Source organism: Marmota marmota, unplaced genomic scaffold (assembly GCF_001458135.2).
Source record: "Marmota marmota marmota unplaced genomic scaffold, marMar, whole genome shotgun sequence".
In the NCBI taxonomy this organism is placed as follows: Eukaryota; Metazoa; Chordata; class Mammalia; order Rodentia; family Sciuridae; genus Marmota; species Marmota marmota.
The window spans coordinates 29,594,725-29,620,265 of NW_026000026.1; the positions used below are offsets into that span (position 1 = coordinate 29,594,725).

Here is a 25,541-nt window from a genome sequence, read left to right on the forward strand (position 1 = left end):
CAAAAAAAAAAAAAAAAAAAAAAACAAAAACATGGAAATAAGATAATAGTGATCATTATAGCTACCATTTTCTGAGTGCTTGTTTTGATATTTTATAAACATCTCACTTTGGTCTTATATACCCTGTGAGGTAAGTTTTTTTTTTTTTTTAAATTCCCAGTTTCTAGATGAGGAAAAGGCTCAGTGAAATTGTCCCTTTGTCTAAGGCCAGGCCTTATTGAGTTAGTGATGGAGGTTTTTTTTTTTTCAGTGTTCGGGATGAAACCCAGGGCCATGAACTTACTATATAACTGCTCTACTACTGCGCATTCTACCAGCCTAGAGCTGGTTTTGATTCTAGGTGTCTGATTTTAGACCAAGAATGTTCTTGATCCCCATTTTGGGACTGGGGGAAAGCATATGTGATGTAATCCAGAGCTGTGGTTGTAAGATGTTTTAAAAATTGTCTCCAACCCACCCCAACCCCCCTTTCATGCAGAAGGGTCTAAAATAATTTTAAAAAATTTATCATACATACAATAAAATGCAATCTTGATAAACATGAAAACATACATTTTTATCAAGGGCCTCAGATGTACAGCAGATGTGCAGTAGGTGTGGGAATCCTGGGATCATAGTACTCCATAGCAGCGTTGGGGACCAGCCAGTTCTTTGATGTTAACTCCAAAGTATGCTGTAGTGGACCAGGGAGATCTTTGGGACTTGCTGATTTTGGAATCATGCCAATCATGAGAAATCCTTAACCCTTATTAGTCTAGAAGGTAAGGTATAAAGGTTTTGTAGCTTGACAATACTAACCTGCAAAAAGGGTTATTTTCCTTGTCTTTTTTTTAAATATTTATTTTTTGGTGTACATGGACACAACACAATGCATTTTATTTTTATGTGGTGCTGAGGATCGAACCCGGGTCCCGCTCGTGCTAGGTGAGCGCTCTATCGATGAGCCACAATCCGAGCCCTATTTTCCTTGTCTCTTGAGGGAACATAAGTGTTGGCAGAATAGAGCTGCTCTTGAGTCCATTGAGACCCTCCCCAAACCCCCTTTATCAAGCTCACCATTTCACCTGCAGTGAATTCACCTAAGGAATTAGGACGGGCTGCCCACTAGGAGCTCAGGAAGAAAGTGGTTGATTTCCTGTAGCTTTGTATCCCGTTATTGAGAAACAGAATGGGAGAGGATGTTTTTTAACTTAATGTTTTATCACTTTTTTTTTTTTTTCATTGCTTGGAGTGGAAGCCAAGGCCTTGCTCATGCTAGGAAAGCACTTTACCACTGAACTACATCCTCAACCCCTGTTTTAAGCATCACCTTTAAATCAGAATGAAACCAAAGTAAATATGGCCCCTCACCTTGGATGTATAACATATATATAAAGTATTAAGCAAGGCCTAAAAAATAATCCAGTTATGCAGCTGTGTAAAATGGCACAGTGTGTTATTTTAGGGGTTATAGGTATGAAACATGTTTTTGAATAATATGGTTATTCAGTGTTGCCATCCCTGCCCTCTATTTTTCTGGGAACATTAAGGCAAGAAGAGATAGATGCTATTAAAAATATTTTACTTAAATACTTTTTCCAAAGGAGAGAGGGAACACAGATAATTCACTATATGTTGTTGGAGACAACCTTATCAGGTAGTGAAAAGAACGGCTATTTCTATTGGTCATTTAAAAGAGCAATGAGGTTTGTTAGACTTAAGTTAGTATAAACTGAGTACTTTGCAGGTTCAGAACTTGGAGTACCTTTGTCTTTAGGAACTGTTGTTTCTCAGTTTATTTCAGTAAAACATAACCATAATATGAAAGTCCCTTTTTAAAATAATGGCTTAAAGTTTGCTTTCTAAAAGTGAAAACCACTCTCAGTTTTTCAGTAGTCTTGGACACAATACTTTTATTTTATTTTTTTTTGTGCTGGGGATTGAACTCAGGGGGCCTTGTGCATGCAAGGCAAGCACTCTGCCAACTGAGCTATATCTCCAGCCCTTATTTAATATATATTTTTATGTGGTGCTTAGGATTGAACCCAGTGCCTCATATGTGCAAGGCAAGTGCTCCACCACTGAGTTACAACCCCAACCCTTTCTATAGTCTTAGTTAACATTTGTGTGTTTACATTTCCTGAATATAGAATTTATGATTGGGCATACTGATTTTATGATGTAGTGTTTTGTAAGCATCCAGTCTTTGAGTTTAAAGCTATTTTGGGAAAAGAATAATAATTATTAAAGTGTGTTTTTTAATATTAGGCCAAAATCTTTTTTTAATATTGATTTTATTTTTTAAAAACATGACAGTGGAATGCATTACAATTCTTTTTTTAAAAAATATGTATTTTTTAGGTGTAGATAGACAGAACACAATGCCTTTATTTTTATGTGGTGCTGAGGATGGAACCCGGGTCCCGCCCATACCAGGCGAGCACTCTACCGCTGAGCCACAATCCCAGCCCACATTACAATTCTTATTACACATAGAGCACAATTTTTCATATCTCTGTTTGTATATAAAGTATGTTCATAACAATTCATGTCTTCATACATGTACTTTGGATAGTGATATCTATCACATTCCACCATCATTGCTAACCTCCTGCCCACTCCCTTCCCCTCCCACACCAGGCCAAGATCTTAACTGACTAGACTATCCTACGGATTTGAGATTGTAGTGTGTTAACCACATATGGTCTGGTAAAGGTGTAATTCCTAATGTTAGAAAATTGAGCACTCCCTTGCTCCACCTGGTACTGGGGATTCACACATGCTAGGAAGGCAATCTACTAACTCAACTGTATTGTATCCCCAACCCTTTTTTAAAATTTTTTATTTTGAGAAGAGGTCTTACTAAGTTACCCAGACTGGCCTTGAACTTGGGATCATCCTGCCTCAACTTCCTTAGTAGCTGGAATTACAGGTGTGTGCCTGGCCAGTATACCATTTTAATAGTGATAATATACTTCCAGTGTGTTAGATTTATTTATTAATATTTTATATTTTTTGCTATGCTGTTGTGTATGACCTTTTTTCATGTCATTTTGTTTTGCTTATGTATAATAGCAAAATGAAAAGCTATTGGTGTTTGTATCTGAATACCTTTAAACATTTTTGTTGTTGTTCTATTGGTTTTAATTAGTTTTCTTAGATTTTATACTTTTGGAATATTGAGATAATCATGTTTTTTTTCCTTCAACTTATTAATACAGAAAGCCTCAGTAATTAGACTTTCTAATGTGAAAACCATCCTTTCATTCCTGAGAAGATTCTTTGCTGACCATGATGGTCTTACTCTTTATTTTACGGCTGGATCCCATTTAATAATTTAGTGTTTTTATATTTGGGTTCCCAGATGCCTTTGTTATTTTGGTGCCAGGAATTGAATCCAGGGGCTCTTAATCACTGAGCCACATTCCAACCCTTTTTATTTTTTGTTTTGAGATAAGGTCTCACTAATTTGCTTAGGGCCTCGCTAAATTGCTGAGGCTGGCTTTGAAGTTGTATTCCTCCTGTTTTAGCCTCTTGAGCTGCTAGGATTATAGGTGCGCCACACACCGGCCTCTCCTATAGTTTCAGTGTGAGATTATGCTGGAACGATAGAGAAGCTTTGTCTGGAAACCAGTAGGGTCTGAAATTTTTTATTCCCCTTTTGATAGATCTTTGACATTGTTAGAAATGTTTTTTAGTGCGTTTGATTGCCATGTTTTTAAGTCTTATTCTGAACTACTTGATGTTTTTTTCCTTCCCCCCTAACTGATTCATGTTAGTGTACACTTTAAACTAACTGATTGCTGTTGGCTTAAGATTTCTGAGCATGTACTTTTTCTTTTCTTTTTTAAAGAAAAGCCATATCTTCTTTTTCTTGGATGTAGTTACCAGACTCTTGTCTGTTAGTGACGTTTTCAAAGCTTTGTTTTATTTTATTTTCAGTATGGGGATTGAACCCAGAAGCACTCTAACGCTGCCTTACATCTCCATCCCCCTTTTTTTAAATATATATATTTTTTAGTTGTAGATGGACAAGTACCTTTATTTTGTTTATTTATTTTTATGTGATGTTGAGGATCAAACCCAGGGCTCCACAGCTGCTTCGCAAGCGCTCTCCCGCTGAGCCACAACCTCAGCCCTCAAAGCTTTATTTTATTGATCAGCAATACTGTAACTGTACACAGTGATGTTTTTCTGTTTTTATTTACATAGTTTATCTTTAACATCTGCTCTTTTTTTTAAAGTAGCTTTCAAATTGTGCATGTTTCCTTTAAACTGGTACATAAAAATTGTACAGACTCATGTGGTTCTCTGTGATGTTTCCATACATGTATATACTGTATAATGTTCAAATCAAGGTAAATATCTTTCTCCTCAGATTATTTTTATTTCTTTTTTTTAAAGAGAGAGGGGGAGAGAGAGAGAGAGAGAGAGAGAGAGATTTTTTAAATATTTATTTATTTATTTATTTTTTAGTTCTCGGCATACACAACATCTTTGTTTGTATGTGGTGCTGAGGATCGAACCCGGGCCGTACGCATGCCAGGCGAGCGCGCTACCGCTTGAGCCACATCCCCAGCCCTATTTTTATTTCTTTATGGTGAAAACATTCAAGATCCTTTAGGGCTGGGGGAGTAGTAGCTTGGTGGTAAAATGCGTTGGGTTCAACCACCAGCATTTCCCATCCCCACCAAATATATCACACTATTATTATTTACATCTAGTTGGAAAAGTTATGTTCCTTTTTTCTTCTTCTGGCATTACCTCTACATTTTTAGATTTTGAAGGGGGGTACTGGGGATTGAACTTGGGCACTAGGCCACTGAACCACATCCCCAGCTCTATTTTGTTTTTTATTTAGAGACAGGGTCTCACTGAGTTGCTTAGTGCCTAAAAATTGCTGAGGCTGGGTTTGAACTCTTGGTCCTCCTATCTCAGCCTCCCTAGCTGCTGGAATTACAGGCCTGTGCCACTGTGCCCGGCTATTATACAATTTTTTAAAAAATATTTACTTTTTTTTTTAGTTATAGGTGGACATAATATTTTATATTTATGTGGTGCTGAGGATCGAACCCAGTATCTCACGCATGCGAGGCGAGTGTTCTACTTCTGAGCCACAACCCCAGCCCCTACCTATATGTTTTTAACACATTTAAAGTTACTTCTCTTTCTTGTCTAGAATTAATCAGAATCTTTATGTTTTCTTCCTTTTTCCAACAAGGCAGAAATGCTGCTTGCTTTCACTTCCTACTCCTTTTTCTTCCTCTTTGACTTCCTATGTTGAAACCATGTAAGTATTTTAGTTCCAGATTGCTTGTTTTTCTAAAAGTCAGCATGTGCTGGTTTCTCTGCTTATAGCCCATGGATGAAAAGTTTCTTAGAGCTCTTGGATGTTTTAAAATTACGTTGATATGCATCTACTAATTATTGCAGAGGAAATCTTGGAGTAGTAAAAGTTGAGCTCTTTTGTGTGTGAAGATTTCTTTGCATTCCACTTGAAAGCTAGTTTAGCTAGATAAAAAGTTTCCAAATCCGTTTCCTAATAACTTTGAAGCAGGTACTCTATTGTCTTCTACTAGTGCTTCATTGTCTTCTAGATCTGTGTTGCTGTTGAAAAGTCTGTTTACTTTTATGAAATTTATGTATCTTTTCAGGGATTCAGTTCTTTCCTTAGGATTTCCTGAAATTTAAGTAGGATGTGTCTAGGTCTTCCTTTTTCACTAGTTATATATAACACTTGGTGTTTTGACCTGATGATTCATGTCCTCTCTTCCCTAGAAAATTTCTGGAACTTGTATAATAGAGGTATTGAACTTTATGGTTCTATATTCTGTGTTTCTACTTTACCTTCATACCTGAGAGGCAGTCTAGAAGAATTTGTTTTGTTTTCCAATTTTTTTTCCTGCCCATTTTGTTGGTGAGTATGTCTATTAAGCTTTATTTTGGCAGTAGTTTCTTTTATAAAAATGTGTTTTTTTTTTTAAAGTATGATTTACATAGAGTAAGCTGCAGCCATTTAAAGTGTACAATTTCACCCATTTTGACACAAGTATTCACCTAGGTCTTGCTAGGCATAGTGGCACATGCCTGTAATCTCAGTGCCTTGGGAGACTGAGGCAGGAGAATCTCAAGTTCAAAGTCAGCCTCAACAACTTAGCAAGACCCTGTCTCTTAATAAATAACAAAAAAAGGGTGGGGGGGTGCTGGGGATGTGGCATAATGCCTCTGGGTTCAATCCCTGGTGTACAAGATAAACCAAATTACCTAGGTATATATAGACATACAACCTCCATACTCCCAACAATCATAATTTGGGTTGCCATGGAAAGTGTTTTTCTGCTTTTGTGCAATTTAGTTCCTTCTGTCTAGCCTGTGATCTGCTTTTTCTCAGATGCAGAAGTGATTGGTTTGCATTTTCATATAAGTGGAATCATAAAGTAGGTAGCCTTTTGTGCAAGGCTGCTTTCACTCAACCTGTTTTTAAGATTCATGAATGTTAAGTTTGTAATAGTTTATTTTTTTTGGGGGGGGGCATTTGAAATCATTTTCCGTTATAACTTGGAAATTAACATGGGTATACTTTATTTAAATTTCGCCAATTTTACTCAAGTTCTTTTGTGTATTTAGTTTTATATAATTTTTTAAAATACCAGTGTTACAAGTTTTATCTTTTTTTAAATATTTATTTTTTAGCTGGACACAATATCTTTATTTTATTTTTATGTGGTGCTGAGGATCGAACCCAGGGCCTCGCACGTGCTAGGTGAGCGCTCTACACTGAGCCACAACCCCAGCCCATAGTTTTATATAATTTTTATAATGTGTTAATGCTTGCAACTACACTAATTAGCAGTCATTTTTAAATTTTTAATTTTTCTCTGGTAGCTTATTCTTCATGGATGAGATCTCATTTTATGCCTGAGGACATTTAAGATTCTCCTGGTTGTTCTTGCAGTTCTTCAGATACCAAGTTTATCATATTTGTGGCATTTATTTCCTTTTGGTAACTCTAGCTTGTACAGTGGTCATCCCTGGTTTGAGTTTTGTTCTTCTGTCAGTGGATGCAGTTTCTATTTACCGATCTGTCAGGGTGGACTATAGAGGAGAGATGGATGTATGTGTGGCCAGATGTGGGGACTCCCCATTATTTGTGGCTAACAGTAGCTACCCAGATGTCATCTTGATTTTGGGACTACAGTGCCACTGAAGAGTTTGTCTCTGCAGGGGTGGAGTGGGGAGTATTGGAAGGGGGGAAGTGGGCCTGTCCATTTGCATGAAATGTATTTCCCTACCATATCACTTGATCCTGCTTCCATTCCATGGCAGCCATGCTTGTTGGCAACCTCAATGGATCATCCACCCTTACATCCTCTCCCATCTTTGTAGCTGCTCTCAGTTTTAATAGCATTCCTCTTGGGAGGGTTGTGGACTGTTATTACCTAGTTCTAGTAATATCACTTTTTTCTTTTTCTTTTTTTGGTACCAGGGATTGAACCAGGGGTACTTGACCACTAAGCTACATCCCCAGCCCTTTTTATTTCTTATTTTGAGACAGGGTCTCACTAAATTGCTGAGTCTGGCTTTGAACTCACAATCTTCCTGCCTCAGTCTTCTGAGCTGCTGGGATTACAGGCGTGCACCACCACGCCCAGTGTAATATCACTTCTTGGGTTCCAGAATTATTTTAGAAAAGGATATATCAGTAAGTTGATATTTTAGCCATTTCTAGGAATTAGGGTGGGAGAGGAAGGCATGTAAATCTGCAGTACATTTTGATCCAATTTCCTGAAGTCTTTTTTTTTTTCTTTTCTTTTTGTTGGAGAGGATTTTGAGGAGACTGATACTGATGTTAACTTAAAGTCTGTTGAAATCTTTTATTTTTAGGACATCATGTTTTGAGAGAAATTAATCACTGGAGCTTATTTGTTAGGTAGGGTAGGGAATTTCCTGTATCTTTAGTTTTAGTACTAAACCAGAGTTTTGAGTTCTCAATATTTCTCGTTAAGCCAGTTGGAGGCATGAAGATTTTCATTCTCCATCTTTGTTTTTCAGATATGAGTTTATTGTAGTCATTTTTTGGTGGGGGAGCATTGGGGATTGAACCCAAGGGCACTTAACCCTGAGTCACAGCCCCAGACTTTTATTTTTTATTTTGAGATAGAATCTTGTAAGTTGATTAGGACCTCCCTAAGTAGCTGAGGCTGGCCTTGAACTTGTGACCCTCCTGCCTTAGCCTCCTGAGTCACTGGGATTATAGTGTTTTTTTTTTTTTTTGGTACCAGGGATTGAATTCAGGGGCACTCGACCACTTGGTCACATCCCCAGCCCTGTTTTATATTTTATTTAGAGACAGGGTCTCACTGAATTGCTTAGCACCTCATAGTTGCTGAGGCTGGCTTTGAACTTGCGATCCTCCTGCCTTAGCCTCCTAAGTCGCTGGGATTACAGGCATGTGCCACTGCGCCCAGCCACTTGGCTTATTTTTAAAAAAATATTTTATAGTACAGTTTGGACTTGTCTGTATAGGAAGGTTAGGTTGGCTCAATACTCTGATATTTTTCTTTTTGATCTTTGTCCTAGTTTTTTCCAAATCAGAGGCAGTCACATTTCTTCACCCCCTTTTGTATAGATTAATATCCCTTGGGAACCAGAGGGTGTGAAATAAGTTGCCAGCTGTAAACTCAGGTTTTTAGAAAAGCTGTTCTGACTTTTTTTTTCTTCCCTAGTTTTTCCATGGTTTGGCTTGGATATTGGTGGAACCCTGGTCAAGCTGGTTTATTTTGAACCCAAAGACATCACTGCTGAAGAAGAAGAGGAAGAAGTGGAGAGTCTTAAAAGCATTCGGAAGTACTTGACCTCCAATGTGGCTTATGGGTCCACTGGTATTAGGGACGTGCACCTGGAGTTGAAGGACCTGACTCTGTGTGGACGCAAAGGCAATCTGCACTTTATACGCTTTCCCACTCATGACATGCCTGCTTTTATTCAAATGGGCAGAGATAAAAACTTCTCGAGTCTCCACACTGTCTTTTGTGCCACTGGAGGTGGAGCATACAAATTTGAGCAGGATTTTCTCACAGTATGCATTTTTTAGCTTATATACAATTTATGGTAATTTGATTGTTAAAAATAATACCAATTGCAAGTGGTAAAATTATTTCCATTTCTAATGGAACTTGAATTTTCTTTAGTGCAATGAAGACTAAATATAAATTAGTAATAGGAGTTAGCTATCTAGAGATAGCTGTATTGATGAGAATCAGGACCTCTAAAAGCATTGCATTTTGTCATTCCTCTCCATGAATACTTATTGAGTCTGGGATAAACAGAAGAACAATGAGCTTGAATAATAAAAAACCCTGTCATAAAATTGTTTCCAGACTCATCTATCACATTATTTTTCTGCCTTTCTATGTGCTCTATGTTCACTGAGTCTGTCCACCACATCTGTCCCTGAGGGCAAGGGTCACCCAGCACTTAATTTTGCCTTCTTTCTGTGAACAGTGAGCAAGGCCTTGAGCCTAGGTCTTTTGAGGATGGATGTCAGGATAGGTGTAAGAATTGACTAGTGAATGGCTAAGACCCTACCTTCAGGGTTCAGTACAGATTTAAAAATGTCTCTAGTGACCATGTTTTTCATGCCACCTAATGAGAATATTAGACCAAAGGAGATTCTACCTTTGTTTTATTCTACACATCTTTCTTTTTTCGCTTGTATGTCATTATTATATGGTTTGTGACCTTGTCCTCTTTCTTTGTTCTCTGTGTCCTGACTTTTTCCCTGTAACTGGCCGGAGTCGTCATAGTATGAAATTGATGTGAATTATTTAACAGGGTTTTATATTCTTTGTTTGGATTTTTCTTGGTTGCTGTTTTTCAGTGGTTTCTTTTTCCTCCTGTGAGTACAGGAGAGGTAGCCAAAGAGAGGCTTATGTCCTTTGTGGAAGTCTTCTAGTGGGCTTTGGACTATAAACGAGAGGAGAAAACCTCTCTGTTTCTAGGATTCAACAGAGTTCTTTGCAACGTACTTGAAAACTATTCAGGCTGTTAGAGGATCATGTTATGTGCTTATCCAAGGAGAGGGTTCAAAGTGGATTTTATGCCTTAGGAATTGGCTCTTGGGAATTCTCTTTTGTATGCACCAGTGCTGTACTTTAAAACTATATGAAACAAAATGCCTGTCAAATTGTGTATTAGGAGTGATTAATATTATAAAGAGAGAATTTTTTTCTTTTTTAATGTGAATCATATTTTCTTATTTTATATTTAGTTTGCTTCTTGGCACTAAATTTATATTCTGAATAACTTGGAATAGTTAAATTACCTGTGAATTCAGTCATTGAATATGTCACTTGGGCTGAGATTCATTAGAAATAATATCACAGCAGGATATCTAAGGATAAAATGAGAAATTGATTTGACATACACTATCAGAAAACGACTTGGGTTCTAATAGGCCACTGGATTAGGAGTGAAAATACTGGCACTTAGAGATGCAGGGAAGTCAACTTTGAATTCATCTTGACATGGGGGAGTGGCTAGATGAAATGACAGTGATGAACACTTAAAGGGTTTTGGATTTGGTCCCAGGAGTAGCTTAATATTCTTAATTAATTAAATTAAGGATTCATCCAAGGCTGTCCATTAACTCTTTTTCATAACCCACAGTGGCTGTGAATAAATTGAATGTAAAATGTAATCAAATGGGATTTGGATTAAAGAGGGAGAATTTGATGGGCTAAACTTGGTTATAAACAGAATCAGGTACTTCAGGGAGTTGAGCCTTGTAAACATCCAGGTGGTTCAGAAGTTCATAGACATGGCAGTCTGTATCAGCTCTCTTAAGTACTGTGAAAAGTTTATATATATCTTAAATTTTTCTGTGCATGACTGTGTATGACACATGTGCATGTAAACATGGTTTTTAAAAAAAAAGTCAAATTGAGCCATATTTTATAAAATGGTTTCCAATTTGCTTTTTGACTGACATCATGTCTTGTGATTCTTTCCATTTTAATACATATAGATCTTTATTCTTAATTGCTATGCCAATTCCATAATGTTGAATAATTTCTTTATTAATTGCTTACAAGGAATTAAGTTAAAAAAATGATTTCAGTTTTGATATGGCTAATCCGACCTTCCCTAGAGCTATAATCAGTTTAAATAGGGAGAAATTTTCTAATTGGATACTTGAAGCCCTTTGGCTTTAGGTTAAATAGTAAGGTGTGGCTTCTTTTGATACTGTTCCATAGACTTGAATCTGGTCTTTTGGAAAGCTGGTGTCATAGTCTTTATGGCTCCTGCACTTGTCACCAGGTACTCTGTAATAGAGCTATGGCTTAATTTGTGCACCTGCCTCATTGTCCCTATGAACATAGATCTTGTTTTCTCCTTGACAAGTTGATGAGCATTCACTTAAGATTTTTGGCGCACTTCTTCAGCTGCTGCAGTAGTTTGTATGTAGAGTATATTTGGGTCTATGGGAGCAGGCGTCTGTCTTGGCAGGCCATCCCTGTGTGTTGTCCCTAAATCTGTTCTGTAATGCTCTGTATCAAATAATACATATCTGTGGGTGTATTTTTATGGTGTGTCTAACGTAGAAGGGATGTCTTTTTAAACAGAAGTTTTTATTTCTTTGGTTTGGTAAAAAAAGTCTGAATACAGTCTTATTTTATTACAGATAGGTGATCTTCAGCTTTGCAAACTGGATGAACTAGACTGCTTAATCAAAGGAATTTTATATATTGACTCAGTTGGTTTCAATGGACGGTCACAGTGCTATTACTTTGAAAATCCTGCTGATTCTGAAAAATGTCAGAAGTTACCATTTGAGTTGAAAAACCCATATCCTCTCCTTCTGGTGAACATTGGCTCAGGGGTTAGCATTTTAGCAGTGTATTCCAAAGATAATTACAAGAGGGTCACAGGAACAAGGTAAGTCTTTTATAGAGAAGTCATTGTTTATTCTTAGTATCATACTAGGTTAACTGAGTTTTCAGGTATTATATGTAACTGTACCTGCAAGAACTGGTTAAAATTATGTACCTTTAATGTCTTGCTGAGGATTTTATTACTACAGTTTAATAAAATGTTTCATCAATAGACTCGTCCATCAAGTTCATGGTCCTGGCCCTCAGTTGGTTTATGATGCATTTATACAAAGTAGATAAAATTACTAGGTAGCATTTTAGAAGGGAAAGTCCTGTAGATTTTGTGTGATAATTAAAAAAAAAATACATATTTATTAGTTGTAGATGGACACAATACCTGTATTTTATTTATTTTTATGTGGTGCTGAGTATGGAATCTAGTGTCTCACACATGCCAGGCAAGCACTGTACCGCTGAGCAACAACTCCAGTCTGAAATCTGTAGATTTTATACATCTGTACAAATACACATATTTACACATTCATGCACACATGTGATCAGAAGAAGGTAGTCTGAAAAGGGAGGAATAGGTGGAAGAAGAGAGTGAATATGTTTTGGTTTAAGAATCAGGTCACTTGAAAAACAAGGATCTGGGATTAGGATAAACTTTTTTTGCGGGGGGTAACTGGGGATTGAATCCAGGGGCACTTCACCACTGAGCCATAATTTTTATTTTGAGACAGGGTCTTGCTAAGTTGCTTAGGGCCTCATTGAGTTTCTGAGGCTGACTTTGGATTTGGGATTCTCCTGCCTTAGACTCTGGGATTAGAGTCACTAATAGGCATGTGCTACCATGCCCAGCTAAATAAACATTTTTTTTTTTTTTTTTAAACAAGAGTGAGCAAAATAATGAGAGGAGGCTGTGTGTCGTGGCACACATGCCTGTAATCCCAGTGGGTTAGGAGGCTGAGGCAGGAAGATCATGGGTTCAAAGACGGCCTCAGAAACTTAGTGAGGCCCTAAGCAACTTGGAGAGGCCCTGTCTCTAAATATTAAAAAGGGCTGAATATGTGGCTCACATCTAGGGTTCAATCTCAGGTACCAAAAAAAAAAATTGTTGGAGAAAACAGATTAGTGGAGTCTGATGGGGTGCCAATGAGCCAGGGTGATAAAGTGCTTGAATGAGAATTACGTCAGTGAATACGGGAAGAGGGAAAGTGAGACAGTGCCAGTGTGACTGGTCCCAGGTATGGGGCTAAACTGTAACTGAGGCTCTTTATACCTACTAGCACCCTGACTGCTCTCAGAACTTGGGAAGGGAGGGGCTAGAATTGTGGCTCAGTGACTGAGCGCTTGCCTTGTACATGTGAGGCCCTGGATTCGAACCTCAGTACCACATAAAAATAAAATTTAAAAAAAAATGCCCTCATTTAAAAAAAAAAAAAAACTTGGGAAGGGAGGCGGGCCCTATTTTTTGCTGCTTTGCTTGTCTGATGAATGTGTCCATCCAAGGTGTCTATGAAGCAGACTTTTTCATATATATGAAAGCATATATATATATGAAGCAGGCTTGTTTCTTACTGATGGTATCTGCAGGATTGTATTGGGGCAAGAGTGAATTGACGTGAATACTTTTAGGGGTCATAATTTTTACTCATCTATTCCTATTTTTTTAAAATATTGTACTTTATTGCTTGTTTTTAATTACAGTCTTGGAGGAGGAACTTTTTTTGGTCTCTGCTGTCTTCTTACTGGCTGTACCACTTTTGAAGAAGCTCTTGAAATGGCATCTCGTGGAGATAGCACCAAAGTGGATAAACTAGTGCGAGACATTTATGGAGGAGATTATGAGAGGTTTGGATTGCCAGGCTGGGCTGTAGCTTCGAGGTAAGGGAGCCGGTGTATTCTAAGTAGTACAGGAATATGGTTTTAAGTACCTGACATATGTTTTCTTTTAAGCAGCTTTATTGAAATATAATTTATGTACTGTGAAATTACCTGGTTAAAGTGTGTAACTTAGTGGTTTCTAGTATATTTCCAGAACTGTGCAGCCATCACCATGATCCAATTTTGGAATATTTTCATCTCCTGGAAAAAAGGCTTATATTTATTGGCTGCCACTCCCTGTTTCCCCACCTCCAGCCCTGCCTAATACTAATCTACTTTTTTTTTTTAACATTTATTTTTTAGTTATAGGTGGACACAATATCTTTATTTTATTTTTATGTGGTACTGAGGATCAAACCCAGTGCCTCACACATGCTAAGCATGCATTGTACCTCTTGAGCCACAACCCCAGCCTTTAATCTACTTTTTGACTCTGTGGATTTGGCTTCTCCTGCATATTTCCTATTGTATCATACATGTGCTGTTTTATGACAGCTTCTTTCACTGAGCATAATGTTTTATCATGAATGTTTATTCCTTTTTGTTGCTGAATAATATTCCATTATATGCATATATCACATTTTACTCATTTATCAGTTGATAAACATTTGGGTTATTTTCCACTTTTTGGCTGTTTTTTTTTTTTAATATTTATTTTTTAGTTGTAGTTGGGACACAATACCTTTATTTTATTTATTTTTATGTGGTGCTGAGGATTGAACCCAGGGCCTTGTACATGCTAGGTGAGTGCTCTACCGCTGAGCCACAACCCCAGCCCTTTTTGGCTATTTTTATGAATGATGCTGAATTTGGTGTACTTGTCTTTGTGTGGACACTTTTTAATTCTCTTAGGTGCATCTTTTTAATTAGGTGCGTATCTAGGAGTGGAGCTTCTAGGTCATGTGGTAACTTTATTTATTTTTTTTATTTTTTATTTTTTTTATTGGTTATTCAAAACATTACAAAGCTCTTGACATATCATATTTCATGCATTAGATTCAAGTTGGTTATGAACTCCCAATTTTACCCCAAATACAGATTGCAGAATCACATCGGTTACACATCCACATTTTTACATAATGCCCTATTAGTAACTGTTGTATTCTGCTACCTTTCCTATCCTCAACTATCCCCCCTCCCCTCCCCTCCCATCTTCTCTCTCTACTCCATCCACTGTAATTCATTTCTCTCCTTGTTTATTTTCCCATTCCCCTCACAACCTCTTATATGTAATTTTGTATAACAATGAGGGTCTCCCTCCATTACCATGCAATTTCCCTTTTCTCTCCCTTTCCATCCCACCTCATGTATCTGTTTAATGTTAATCTTTTCTTCCTGCTCTTCCTCCCTGCTCTGTTCTTAGTTGCTCTCATTATATCAAAGAAGACATTTGGTATTTGTTTTTTAGGGATTGGCTAGCTTCACTAAGCATAATCTGCTCTAGTGCCATCCATTTCCCTGCAAATTCTATGATTTTGTCATTTTTTAGTGCTGCGTAATACTCCATGGTGTATAAATGCCACATTTTTTTTATCCATTCATCTATTGAAGGGCATCTGGGTTGGTTCCACAGTCTAGCAATTGTGAATTGTGCTGCTATGAACATCGATGTAGCAGTATCCCTGTAGTACGCTCTTTTAAGGTCTTCAGGGAATAGTCCGAGAAGGGCAATAGCTGGGTCAAATGGTGGTTCCATTCCCAGCTTTCCCAGGAATCTCCATACTGCTTTCCAAATTGGCCGCACCAGTTTGCAGTCCCACCAGCAATGTACAAGAGTACCCTTTTCGCCACATCGGTCATGTGGTAACTTTATGTTTAATCTTTTGAAGAAGTACTAGACTGTTTTCTAAAGTGTCTGCACTGTCTTACAACCTGGATTTTTAAAGAGTGTTAAGTTTTTTTCATGTCCTTCAGCCTGTTTATCTCTTTGGTCTTAGCTGTCTTAATAGGCATGAAGTGATTTTTTTTTTTTTTTGTTTTTAAACTGGGAATTGAACCCAGGGGCACTTTACTGCTGAGCTACATCCCCAGTCCTTTTTATTTTTTATTTTGAGACAGGTTTCATTGAGTTTGCTTTGGGCCTCACTAAGTTACTGAGGCTGGCCTTGAACTTAAAATTGTCCTGCCTTGAACTTACAGTTGTCCTGCCTCAGCCTCCTGTATCACTGGGATTACAGGTGTGCATTACTGTGACCACACGAAGTGATAGTTCATTGTGGTTTTTATTTGCATTTCCCTAATGGCTAGTGATGAACAGTTTCACATGTGCTTATTGGCCCTATGTCTGTTATCTTAACACCTATGTCTGTGTTCAAATCGTACCAATTTTTTCTTGTGGGGCACAGTGGCATAAGCTTGTAATTCCAGCGGCTCAAAAGGCTGAGGCAGGAGGATCACAAGTTCAAAACCAGCCTCAGCAAAAGCAAGGTGCTAAGCAACTCAGTGAGACCCTGTCTGTAAATAAAATACAAAATAGCGCTGGGGATGTGTTCAATTCCTGGTACCAAAAAAAAAAAATTTTTTTTTCTATTGTTTTTATCTTAATATTGAATTACAAGAATTGTTTATATGTTGAATACAAGCTCCTTATTAGAGATTCAATTTGCAAATATTTCCTCTCCTTTTATATTGTCTTTTCATTTCTTTGATGGTGTTCTTTGCAGCATAGTTTCAAATTTTGGCAAAGTCCATCTTTGTTTTCTCTCTCATCTCTTGTGCTTTTAGTGTCATAGATAAGAATTCATTGTCTAAGATCGTGAAGGTTTACTTCTGTATTTTCAGTTCATATATTTAGGTCTGTTACCCACTTTGAATTAATTTTTATATATGGTGAGAAGTAAAGGTCCAAATGCCTTTCTTCTTTATTGTGTTGCTATCTAGTTGTCCCAGCACCTTTTGTTGTAAAGAGTGTTCTTTCTCTATTGAATGTCTTTGGTCCCTTTGTCCAAAATCAATTAACCAGTAATTACATTGTAAAGGATTCCTGATCCAGTCCCAAAAGGGAAAAAAAAAAAGGTGAGAGAGAAAAAAAAGAAAATCAATTGACCATAGATGTTTAGGTTTATTTCTGGACTCTTAGTTCTTTGTCACTAATCTGTCTGTCCTTAAGCCAGTATCACACTGCCTTGGTTACTGTAGCTTTGTATTAAGCCATTTATTTATTTATTTATAAGAGAGAGTGGGAGAGAGAGAATTTTTTAATATTTATTTTTTTAGTTCTCGGCGGACACAGCATTTTTGTTTGTATGTGGTGCTGAGGATGGAACCTGCACCGCACGCGGCATGCCAGACGAGCGCACTACCGCTTGAGCCACATCCCCAGCCCTTGTATTAAGTTTTGAAATTAGGAAAACCAAGTCTTCTAACTTGTTCTTTTTTGGCTATTTTGGGTTTCTTGAATTTCTATATGAATTTTAGGATCAATTAGGCAATATTGCAAAGAAGACAACTGAGATTTTGGTAAGGATTGAGTTGAATCTACTGACTAGTTTACAGAGAATTACCATCTTAACACTGTAAGGTCTTCTGGTCCAAAAAGATGGAATATTTTTCCATTTATTTAGGTCTTTGCTTTTTTTTCTTTTCAACAGTGTTTTATAGATTTCAGTGTAAAAGCATTTACTTTTTTTTTTTTTTTGGTACCAGGGATTGAACCCTAGGGCGCTTAACCACTGAGCTGCACCCCACCCCTTTTTTATATTTTGTTTAAGAGACAGAATCTTGCTGAATTGCATAGGGCTTTGCTAAATTGATGAATCTGGCCTTGAATCTGCAATCCTCCTTTCTCAGCCTCCCAAGTGGTACAGGCGTGTGCCACCTCGCCTGGCTACCATTATACTTTCCTTAAATGTTCCCTGAGTGTTTTATTCTCTTTGTTATTATATATGGAATTGTTTTGAGATTGTGTAGCAATTCAATTGTATATTTAGGCACATGGATTTTAATAGAAGAGCTACTCATTTATACATGTTGTTCACTAATTTTAGGCACTTAGTGCCATATATTTTATTTTGTTTGCAGCATTTGCTCATTGGTCCTGACTTTCTTTTTCTGACTGTCTAGGTTTTTGTTTTGGTCAAGCAGCAATTCTTATGGTCAAGAAATTAACTTGACACTCTTAAGTAGCTCACTTTAGACTCAGCTCCCTGCACTTTGCTTTGCTCTGATAAAGTAGTTTACTAAATGTAAATGTGAGCATCTGAGTAGAACAGCTTTGTGTTTGGGATGGATTGCTGATAGAACTGTCTATGATGGCAGAAAGGGTGCTGCCTTCTGTGGGACTATCTGGGTATCAAAGCTGGGTGTTGGTAGACACCACAGGGAAAGCTGCCTGTTCATTTAGAATGCTTGTGGGCTCTATTTGAAGCTGAGTTCTCTGAGCAGATGCTTAGGTGCTTCATTATTTGTGAGATAAGAAGTTTGGAAGACGTGAACAGTATTGCCCTAAAGAAGCGTTTTATCTTAGTAAAGTAAAATTGAAGTTCCATTGGGCTGTGTTGCCTTTGGTTTAGCAATGGGATATTTTTTTCCCATCACAGCTTTGGAAACATGATGAGCAAGGAGAAGCGAGAGGCTGTCAGTAAGGAGGACCTCGCCAGAGCAACTTTGATCACCATCACCAACAACATTGGCTCCATAGCAAGAATGTGTGCCCTTAATGAAGTAAGGGGACATGGGTTTTTTATGTTGCTCTAAGGAAAATACTGAACTTCCTAAGCGGCCCCACCTTGACGTTAAGCTTTTTTCTTCTTAGAACATTGCCTACATATAGTTATGTGGTGGACTTTTGTTTCAGTGCAAAGCTAAGATTTCTTCTAATACAGGTTAATCTTCACTGATTTATTTTTTCTTCTTACTGAAGATAACACTGCTACTGTCTAAGTAAAATGACCTCTTTTGAGGAGAAAGTAGAGGGAATTAGGAAGATAGCTAGTGTTGGGGAGTGGGGAGGTGGGCAGTGATGGGTAATGATGCTGAATCGAGACTCCATGCTCATTGGGAGCAGTAGAGGCTCAGGAAAGGAATCCACAGAAGTCACTGAAGCTGGGAGAAGACTGAGCAGGCAGAGGAATGTCACCCTGGCTCCCCTCTACTTCAGCAGAGCTGCGTCTTTGTGCTTTCAGCTTCTTTACAGTGCTGCCTTGTAGCATTCAGGTCAAGCAGCATTGTACAGGGCTATGAAAGAACCAAGAATGGGCTGCCCTTGGGGAAAGAGAACTTAGGATCTAGTTGGTGCAGCTTGATGTCCCTATTTATACATTTTTGTTTAAAGTTATTCTTTAGATAATACAGTCATGCAGCTTAAAAGGAAACCTCAGAAGACAGAAGGATTTTTCTCATTTTTAAATAAAAAAATTTGGATGGGATCAAATAATTAAATTTCTTCATTTTAATATAACACTTTTTTCTTTATTGCATGTTCCCTTTCCTGTGCTTATGTATTTTAAGGTAGCTAGCATACATACCATTTCATATATACTTAAGTATTATACATTTCTTGGTTGCATATTTGATTAGGTTCATCTGTGTCATGGATTATTCACATAACTTTGGCATTTCACATGCTGGATATTTGGTTGCTTGCCAGTGATAACTCTTTAGTAAGCAGTTTTAAGTGTGAAACTACTCTTTGGCTCAGTTTTATTCTTGATATGGGACTTACTCAGGAGTGAGACTTCAGGTCTTAAGAGTATGACCATCTTATGAATCTTGGTGCATATTGCTGTGATACTTTACACACACTTCGCCCCTTTAGATCATCTTTAGCAATGAATTAATGGATCCATTGTACTGCAGTTTTACTAATGTTGGGGGTAGAATTTCAGGTAGTTTTTTTTTTGTTAATAGTTCTATAATTCTGCTTTCTTTGATCATTAGTGAAGATGAATTTTTCCAACTTGCAAATCTTGTGTGATCTGCCTATTTGTGTCGCTTTGCTCTTTTTGAATTGGGTTATAGTTTTTAATTGTGTAACAAATTTACTTAAAATTAGTTGTCATTTGTCATATTTAATAAGAATGTCTTTCCTAATCTGATTTCTTCTTCTGTGATATTTTTTGGGCATGCTTTTGCAGTGGGTCCAGAGTTGTTTGGGAATCAAAATTTCAGAAGTCTTGGACCAAATGGAATAAATTTGATCATCAGTCAAGTTGCTGCATGGTCCTCTGTTGGGGTAACTTTTATGAGAAAACAGAAATTAAGATGCAAACTAATTGCCTTTTTTTGATGTGCTCAGAACATTAACCAGGTGGTATTTGTTGGAAATTTCTTGAGAATTAATACGATCGCCATGCGGCTTTTGGCATATGCTTTGGATTATTGGTCCAAGGGACAGTTGAAAGCACTTTTTTCAGAACATGAGGTAAGTGGATTTGTTTCTGGTGATGTGTCATATATACAAAAGTGCACAGTTGTAGTGGAACTTGAAGGACAGGTGAACTGGGTTGCAGTATTTCTGTTTTTTTTTTTTTTTTTGTAATTGTATGAGGTAGAGTTTAACTTTGTAATGTTTGAAAGCTTTTTTTAAAAATCTGATATATAGTACAAAGTAGATTTTTGGCTATTTTAATTGTAAGTTTAAGCAATTTTAAAGAAAATAATTTTTTTGTTGTTGTTGTCATGGTGCTGGGGATCAAACTCAGAGCCTGCACATGCTAGGCAAGTGCTGAGCTATCCTATATTCTTTTTAAAACAATCTTTATTTTTTTCTCATTGCACTGACTCTGAAAACGCAGTTGTTCTGGGTTTTTACTTTTTTCACTTTTTTGATGTCAGTTATTATGTATTGATATAAAATTCATATACTATTTAAGATATATATTCTAAAAATGAATGGATCAGTGAAAAAACATTCTAGACTAGAACCACATTATTGTAAGAACACGTAGTCAGGCTAGAAATGACAAAGTGGAGAGGAATCATTAAATTGTTCAACCTGATATCCTATCTTGGAAAGTGCCCTTTTTTACTGTTTGGGAAAAAATGGGACCAAAGCTGTAGAAGGGTTTCTAGAAGAGTTTCTCTCTTTTCTCTGTTTGGTTGTTGGGCAGTTGAACTATTAAGTGTTGTTGGAGTTCAGGTAGTACTACCATGAACATTTTTCAGAATTGTATGTGGGTATTTATTTTAAGTGTTTACATGGATTGACAGAAATCAAGTAGGATTTGAGATGCTGTAAGTAAAGATTATTTTTTTCCTTTAAAGTTGTTCTAAGTTTTTCTTTTTAAATTGTTCAAGTTCATAGTTAAAATCCCAACTACATAGAGTCCCCATATCAAAAAGCATTATCAAAGCCCAAAGTCATCTGATTTTTTTATATTAGTAAATCAATATAGAATTTGGCCATAAGTTTCATATAGTTCATAAGTTTTGTGCATTTTGCTTTTATTATCCTTGACCTGTTTTGTTTTACTTTGTTAGAATAAAAATAAACTTTATTTATGTTATGTAATAGTATAAATTTCCTCCTGTATTATTTTTACATCTTTTTGAAATTTTCCTAGGTAGAACTTATGAGATTAGTTTCTTAGCCTTTTTTAAACTTACACCCTCATATCATAATAATAGTTGAGTATCTCTAGTTATGAAATTTGAAATCTGAAACTGTTTTTGCACAGGGGATTTGAACCCAGAGGTGCTGTATTACTGAACTGCATCTCCACCCCACCCATATACATATATATACACACACACACACACACACACACACACACACACACATACACACACACACACACATATAGCCAATGGCTCTTTATTTTATTTATTTATATATGGTGCTGAAAATCGAACCAAATGCCTCACATGTGCTCTACCACTGAGCTACAACCTCAGCCCATCTTTACCTCTTTTTTATTTTGAGATAGGGTGTTGCTAAATTGCCCAGGCTGGTCTCAAACTTCAGTTCTCCTACCTCAGCCTCCCAAGTAGCTGGAATTACAGGTGTGTGCCATCACATCTGGCTGAAATAAGAAACTTTTTGAATGCCGATGAGCATTTTTGGATTTTAGATTTTTGAATTAAGCATGCTCCAACTGGTAAAAAGTCTGTGAATATTTTAGACCACTTCTATGCCCAAGCATTTTTTTTTTTTATTATAGTAATATTTATTAAAAAGTAATTTTTATTAAGTTTTTTTTTTTAAGGAAAACAAGAACATCTAGAAGACTGTTTTAAATCAAAATGCCACGTTTAAGTCAACTTACAAATTTTATTGGCTAATAGACAACTGCCACACATTCTTCTTACCACCATCCTACTATTCCTGAATTTAATTTGCAAAGGGAAGCAGAGACCAAAGAGGATTTCTTAGGTACTCAATAAAATTTGAAGAAGTGGGAAAAAAAAATATACTTACTACTTACAGTTACTGAAAATAAAACTTGCCTCAGTTAAGAGAAGATTTTTCTTTGTACATATTTTAAAATAGCTTTATTTTCCATTTAGGAACTGTGGGAAATACCTATTTATATTGTTTGGAAGGGTACCCCATTTCGTAATAGGTAGTCTTCCATATTCTTTTCAAATGGTCTTCACATTTCCTATGAATTGATGCTATCTGGCAGAGCCTTCTCTTCAGCTTTCTGACATCTTATCAAGAATTTGTAGAGGGGCAAGAATTCTTGCCCGATTAGTTTCCACAATGCAGCCATTTAACACCATCTCGTCCAAAATGATGTGTACTTTATCCAAATTAAACATTATATCTAGTTCACTCACTCGGCTGAAGTACTCGTCTAAAACTTCCACAAAATTGTGGATGAATTCATAAATAGCCATCTCATTCTCAGTGTCATTAACTCCAACCACAATGAAGAGAGCTGCATATTGCCGATATATCAGCTTAAAATCCTTATATTCAATAAAAGAGCACTGTTCATTGGATCGAGAGAGACAACTCTTTATGACTTCTGTTTCCAGAAGTGTTTGCTTATTAATCTCCACATGCTCATAGTACTTAGAAAGTCGGGTCTGGTCTTGTTTATTCACCATAAGGAAAAATTTTATCATTTTTTTCCTGGCCAGTGTTTTTCCAAATACAGTTTAAAAGTTATAGCAAGGGATGGCTGTCATTGGAACCTGTGCGGCTCGGGGGATGATGGTCCTGCGACGGGTCTTCCTAGGGTCCCCCTCCCCCTTTCCCGCTGAAGCTTGTTCTCCAACCCTTCTATGCCCAAGCATTTTGAGTAGGGGATGTGCAACCTGTAATTATAAATCTTTTTTTTTTTTTTTTTGTATCAGGGATTGAACCAAGGGCACTTAACCCACTGAGCCACATCCTCAGACTCCCCATTTAGAGAGAGGGTTTCCTTAAGTTGCTGAGGCTGGTTTTGAACTTGCGATCCTCCTGCCTCAGTCTCCTGAGGTGCTGGGATTATAGGCATGTGCCACTGCACCCAGCTGTAGTTAGAAATCTTTTTAAACCCTCATGTGTCTACAGTTTGTCATCTTTCCTGCCTGCTGACACATCATTTTTCCCTCTGGTTAGCATTGTTGCAGTGTTTGTCCCCGTGTTCTCCATTTGTGGTCAGGACTCTTACTCTAGTGTTGATCACTGCCCTTGTGGAATTTTGATCTTGAAGTGTTCTCCTGCCCCACCACAGCAAAGCAGTTGGTTTAACAGTTTTAAAGCTGTGTGTGCATTCTTCTCAAGCCTTCCTTCTCTCATCCTTTACCATTGTCATCCCAGCACTTCTTGGTCTACAACAGCCTGTCTTTACTTTATAGTAGCTTCTGGGTCTTCTGTGGTTAACTCTTATTATTATTATTTTTAATTGTAAAACAAAGCACAGACACTGGAAGCTACATACACCAACATGTGCTGTTGGTATAAGATGACACCTGTGTCTGTTCTCTGGCAGGGTTCCCAAGCATTGCTGTCTCTTGGCTGTGTCACCTTTATAATTCTGGCCTTCTAGTAACACAAATGGATGTGACTGCCTTTTTGAAAAACTGAGAAATAGAGTGATAGGGCAGGCTTCAGCCTTGCTGCTGTTTCATCACATTTCTTGAGCTACCTCTTGTGTGTGTGTGTGTGTTTTAATTTTTTTATTTGTTCTTTTTAGATATATATGTGAGCTAGTTTTTTTTGAAAGACTAAACCTCACTATTAAAGATATTTTAGATGTTTTTAATATCTTTGAAATTCACAGTCACATTGTTCAGGATCTTCCCACATTCCTTTTTCAGTCATTTCTTTTTAAAGTTCTTCAATACTTGATCTCATGCTCTTAGAGACCTTGATGGATTCTGTAAAATTGTGGGTTTCCTGTCTGATTCCTGCTGGCATTCTTGTCAGTGTGGATTTTGTACCACTTTCTTTAATGTTTTATATCCTTTTTGTTTGGATTTGGGGTTCTCTTTCAGCTGCTGCTTCTCAGTCCTCCCTCATTGCTGTCTACTCCTGTGCTTCCTGCTCTGGTCTAGTGGATCCAGTGACTGCTGGGCACAGCTGCTCCTTTGGCATCCTGTAGGAAACCTACCTGCCTTGTTCTCCACATCTCATGCTCCTGTGTTCCCATTCTCAGGGTTGGTGTTCTCAGACTTTCCCTGTTGCCCTCATCCCCTCCTTTAGATGCACCTTGAATTTGTTCTACCTCCTCCTCATCCTTCCACCTCCAGCCAGGCAGGCCCTCAGCTGTGACACATCCTATCATCTTCATTCATTACTTGTCTGAAAATGTGCTAGGCCTCAGCTGGTTCTCACCTCTTTCTTCAGGACAATCCAGGTATCCTCTTTTACCAGAATAACTGAGCTGCTGTTGGCCCCACCACTGCTCCTGGAATACCCACCTTGGGTTTGATTTTTCTTTTTTTGGGGTGGTGGTGTTAGTGGTGATGTATTAGGGATTCAACTCAGAGGTGCGTTACCACTCTACATCCCCAGCCCCTTTTATTTTTTGTTTTGAGACAGGGTCTCTATGTTGCTGAGGCTGGTCTCGAACTTGGCGATCCTCTTGCTTCAACCTCCTGAGTCACTAGGATTACCACTACTCCTGGCTGGGCTGGTGTTATTACACAGTGGTCTGACGTGTGTGGGGTGTCTTGTACCTCCACCCCCTCCCTGGCTAGGGAGCTCCTCAGGCCTTTCCTGTCCCCAGGCTGGCCTTGGGCCTGCTGCTAGTGCTCAGGAGTTTAGGGTGATGTTGATTTTAATACTAATAATTGTATTTGTGGTAGTTGAAATAAATCAAAGGAAAATTGCTCTTATATTTGCTGTATTGTTTTTCAGGGTTATTTTGGAGCTGTTGGAGCACTCCTGGAGCTTTTGGAGCACTCCTGGAGCTGTTGAAGATTTCCTGATTGTTACCTGGGAGGGCGTCCTGGAAATTTCGACAATGGGATCTGTGGACTTTTGTATTTTAAAAGACTTACTCAGTTTTATGATCGTGTACTACCCGAATCAAAGCGAGAAATGATGTGTATTTTTCTAAGTCATCAAGATAAATCCTTAAAACATTCAGTCTAAACTAGCAACCCAGTAAGGAAAAAAGCATTAAAAAACAAGTGGACCATGTTCAGGCAGTGTGAGGATTGCTGTGTTTAAGTTGCCTTTCAGGGTAGCGCTGTTACACCTGTGGTGTTTTTGTAAATCTCAGCATAACTCACTGCAGATGCCTTGGAAGAGCTGTCCCGCATTGAGCTGGCTGTGGTTGTGCATCCTGTTTTGACTTGCTATATGCAAGACAGGCTGCTGTGTGTGATAATCTAATCACTGTTTTCTCAGTACGGCCTTAGAGATCACCTGTGCATTACTCTGGTTTGCATTTAGCCTGTGTGTGTACATATTGAAAAATAGTTTAA

At 37.7% G+C, this 25,541-nt stretch overlaps 2 protein-coding genes across 2 annotated transcripts in view; one reads left to right on the top strand and one right to left on the bottom strand.

The window, feature by feature from the left end:
- Window positions 1-25,254, top strand: part of Pank2 (pantothenate kinase 2) — a 29,671-nt gene extending 4,417 nt beyond the window's left edge. Inside the window, 6 exon segments of the mRNA XM_015482608.2 lie at window positions 8,706-9,058; window positions 11,663-11,916; window positions 13,563-13,739; window positions 18,278-18,401; window positions 19,975-20,100; window positions 24,970-25,254. Of these exon segments, the coding sequence (XP_015338094.2) occupies window positions 8,706-9,058; window positions 11,663-11,916; window positions 13,563-13,739; window positions 18,278-18,401; window positions 19,975-20,100; window positions 24,970-25,029 (1,094 nt within the window). The 3' untranslated portion in view covers window positions 25,030-25,254.
- On the bottom strand, window positions 22,141-22,901 carry LOC107139727 (AP-4 complex subunit sigma-1-like). The gene has a single exon (XM_048811264.1). The coding sequence runs from the start codon at window positions 22,746-22,748 to the stop codon at window positions 22,314-22,316; it is 435 nt and encodes a 144-aa protein (XP_048667221.1). The 5' UTR covers window positions 22,749-22,901; the 3' UTR covers window positions 22,141-22,313.
- Window positions 25,255-25,541: the final 287 nt, after the last annotated feature.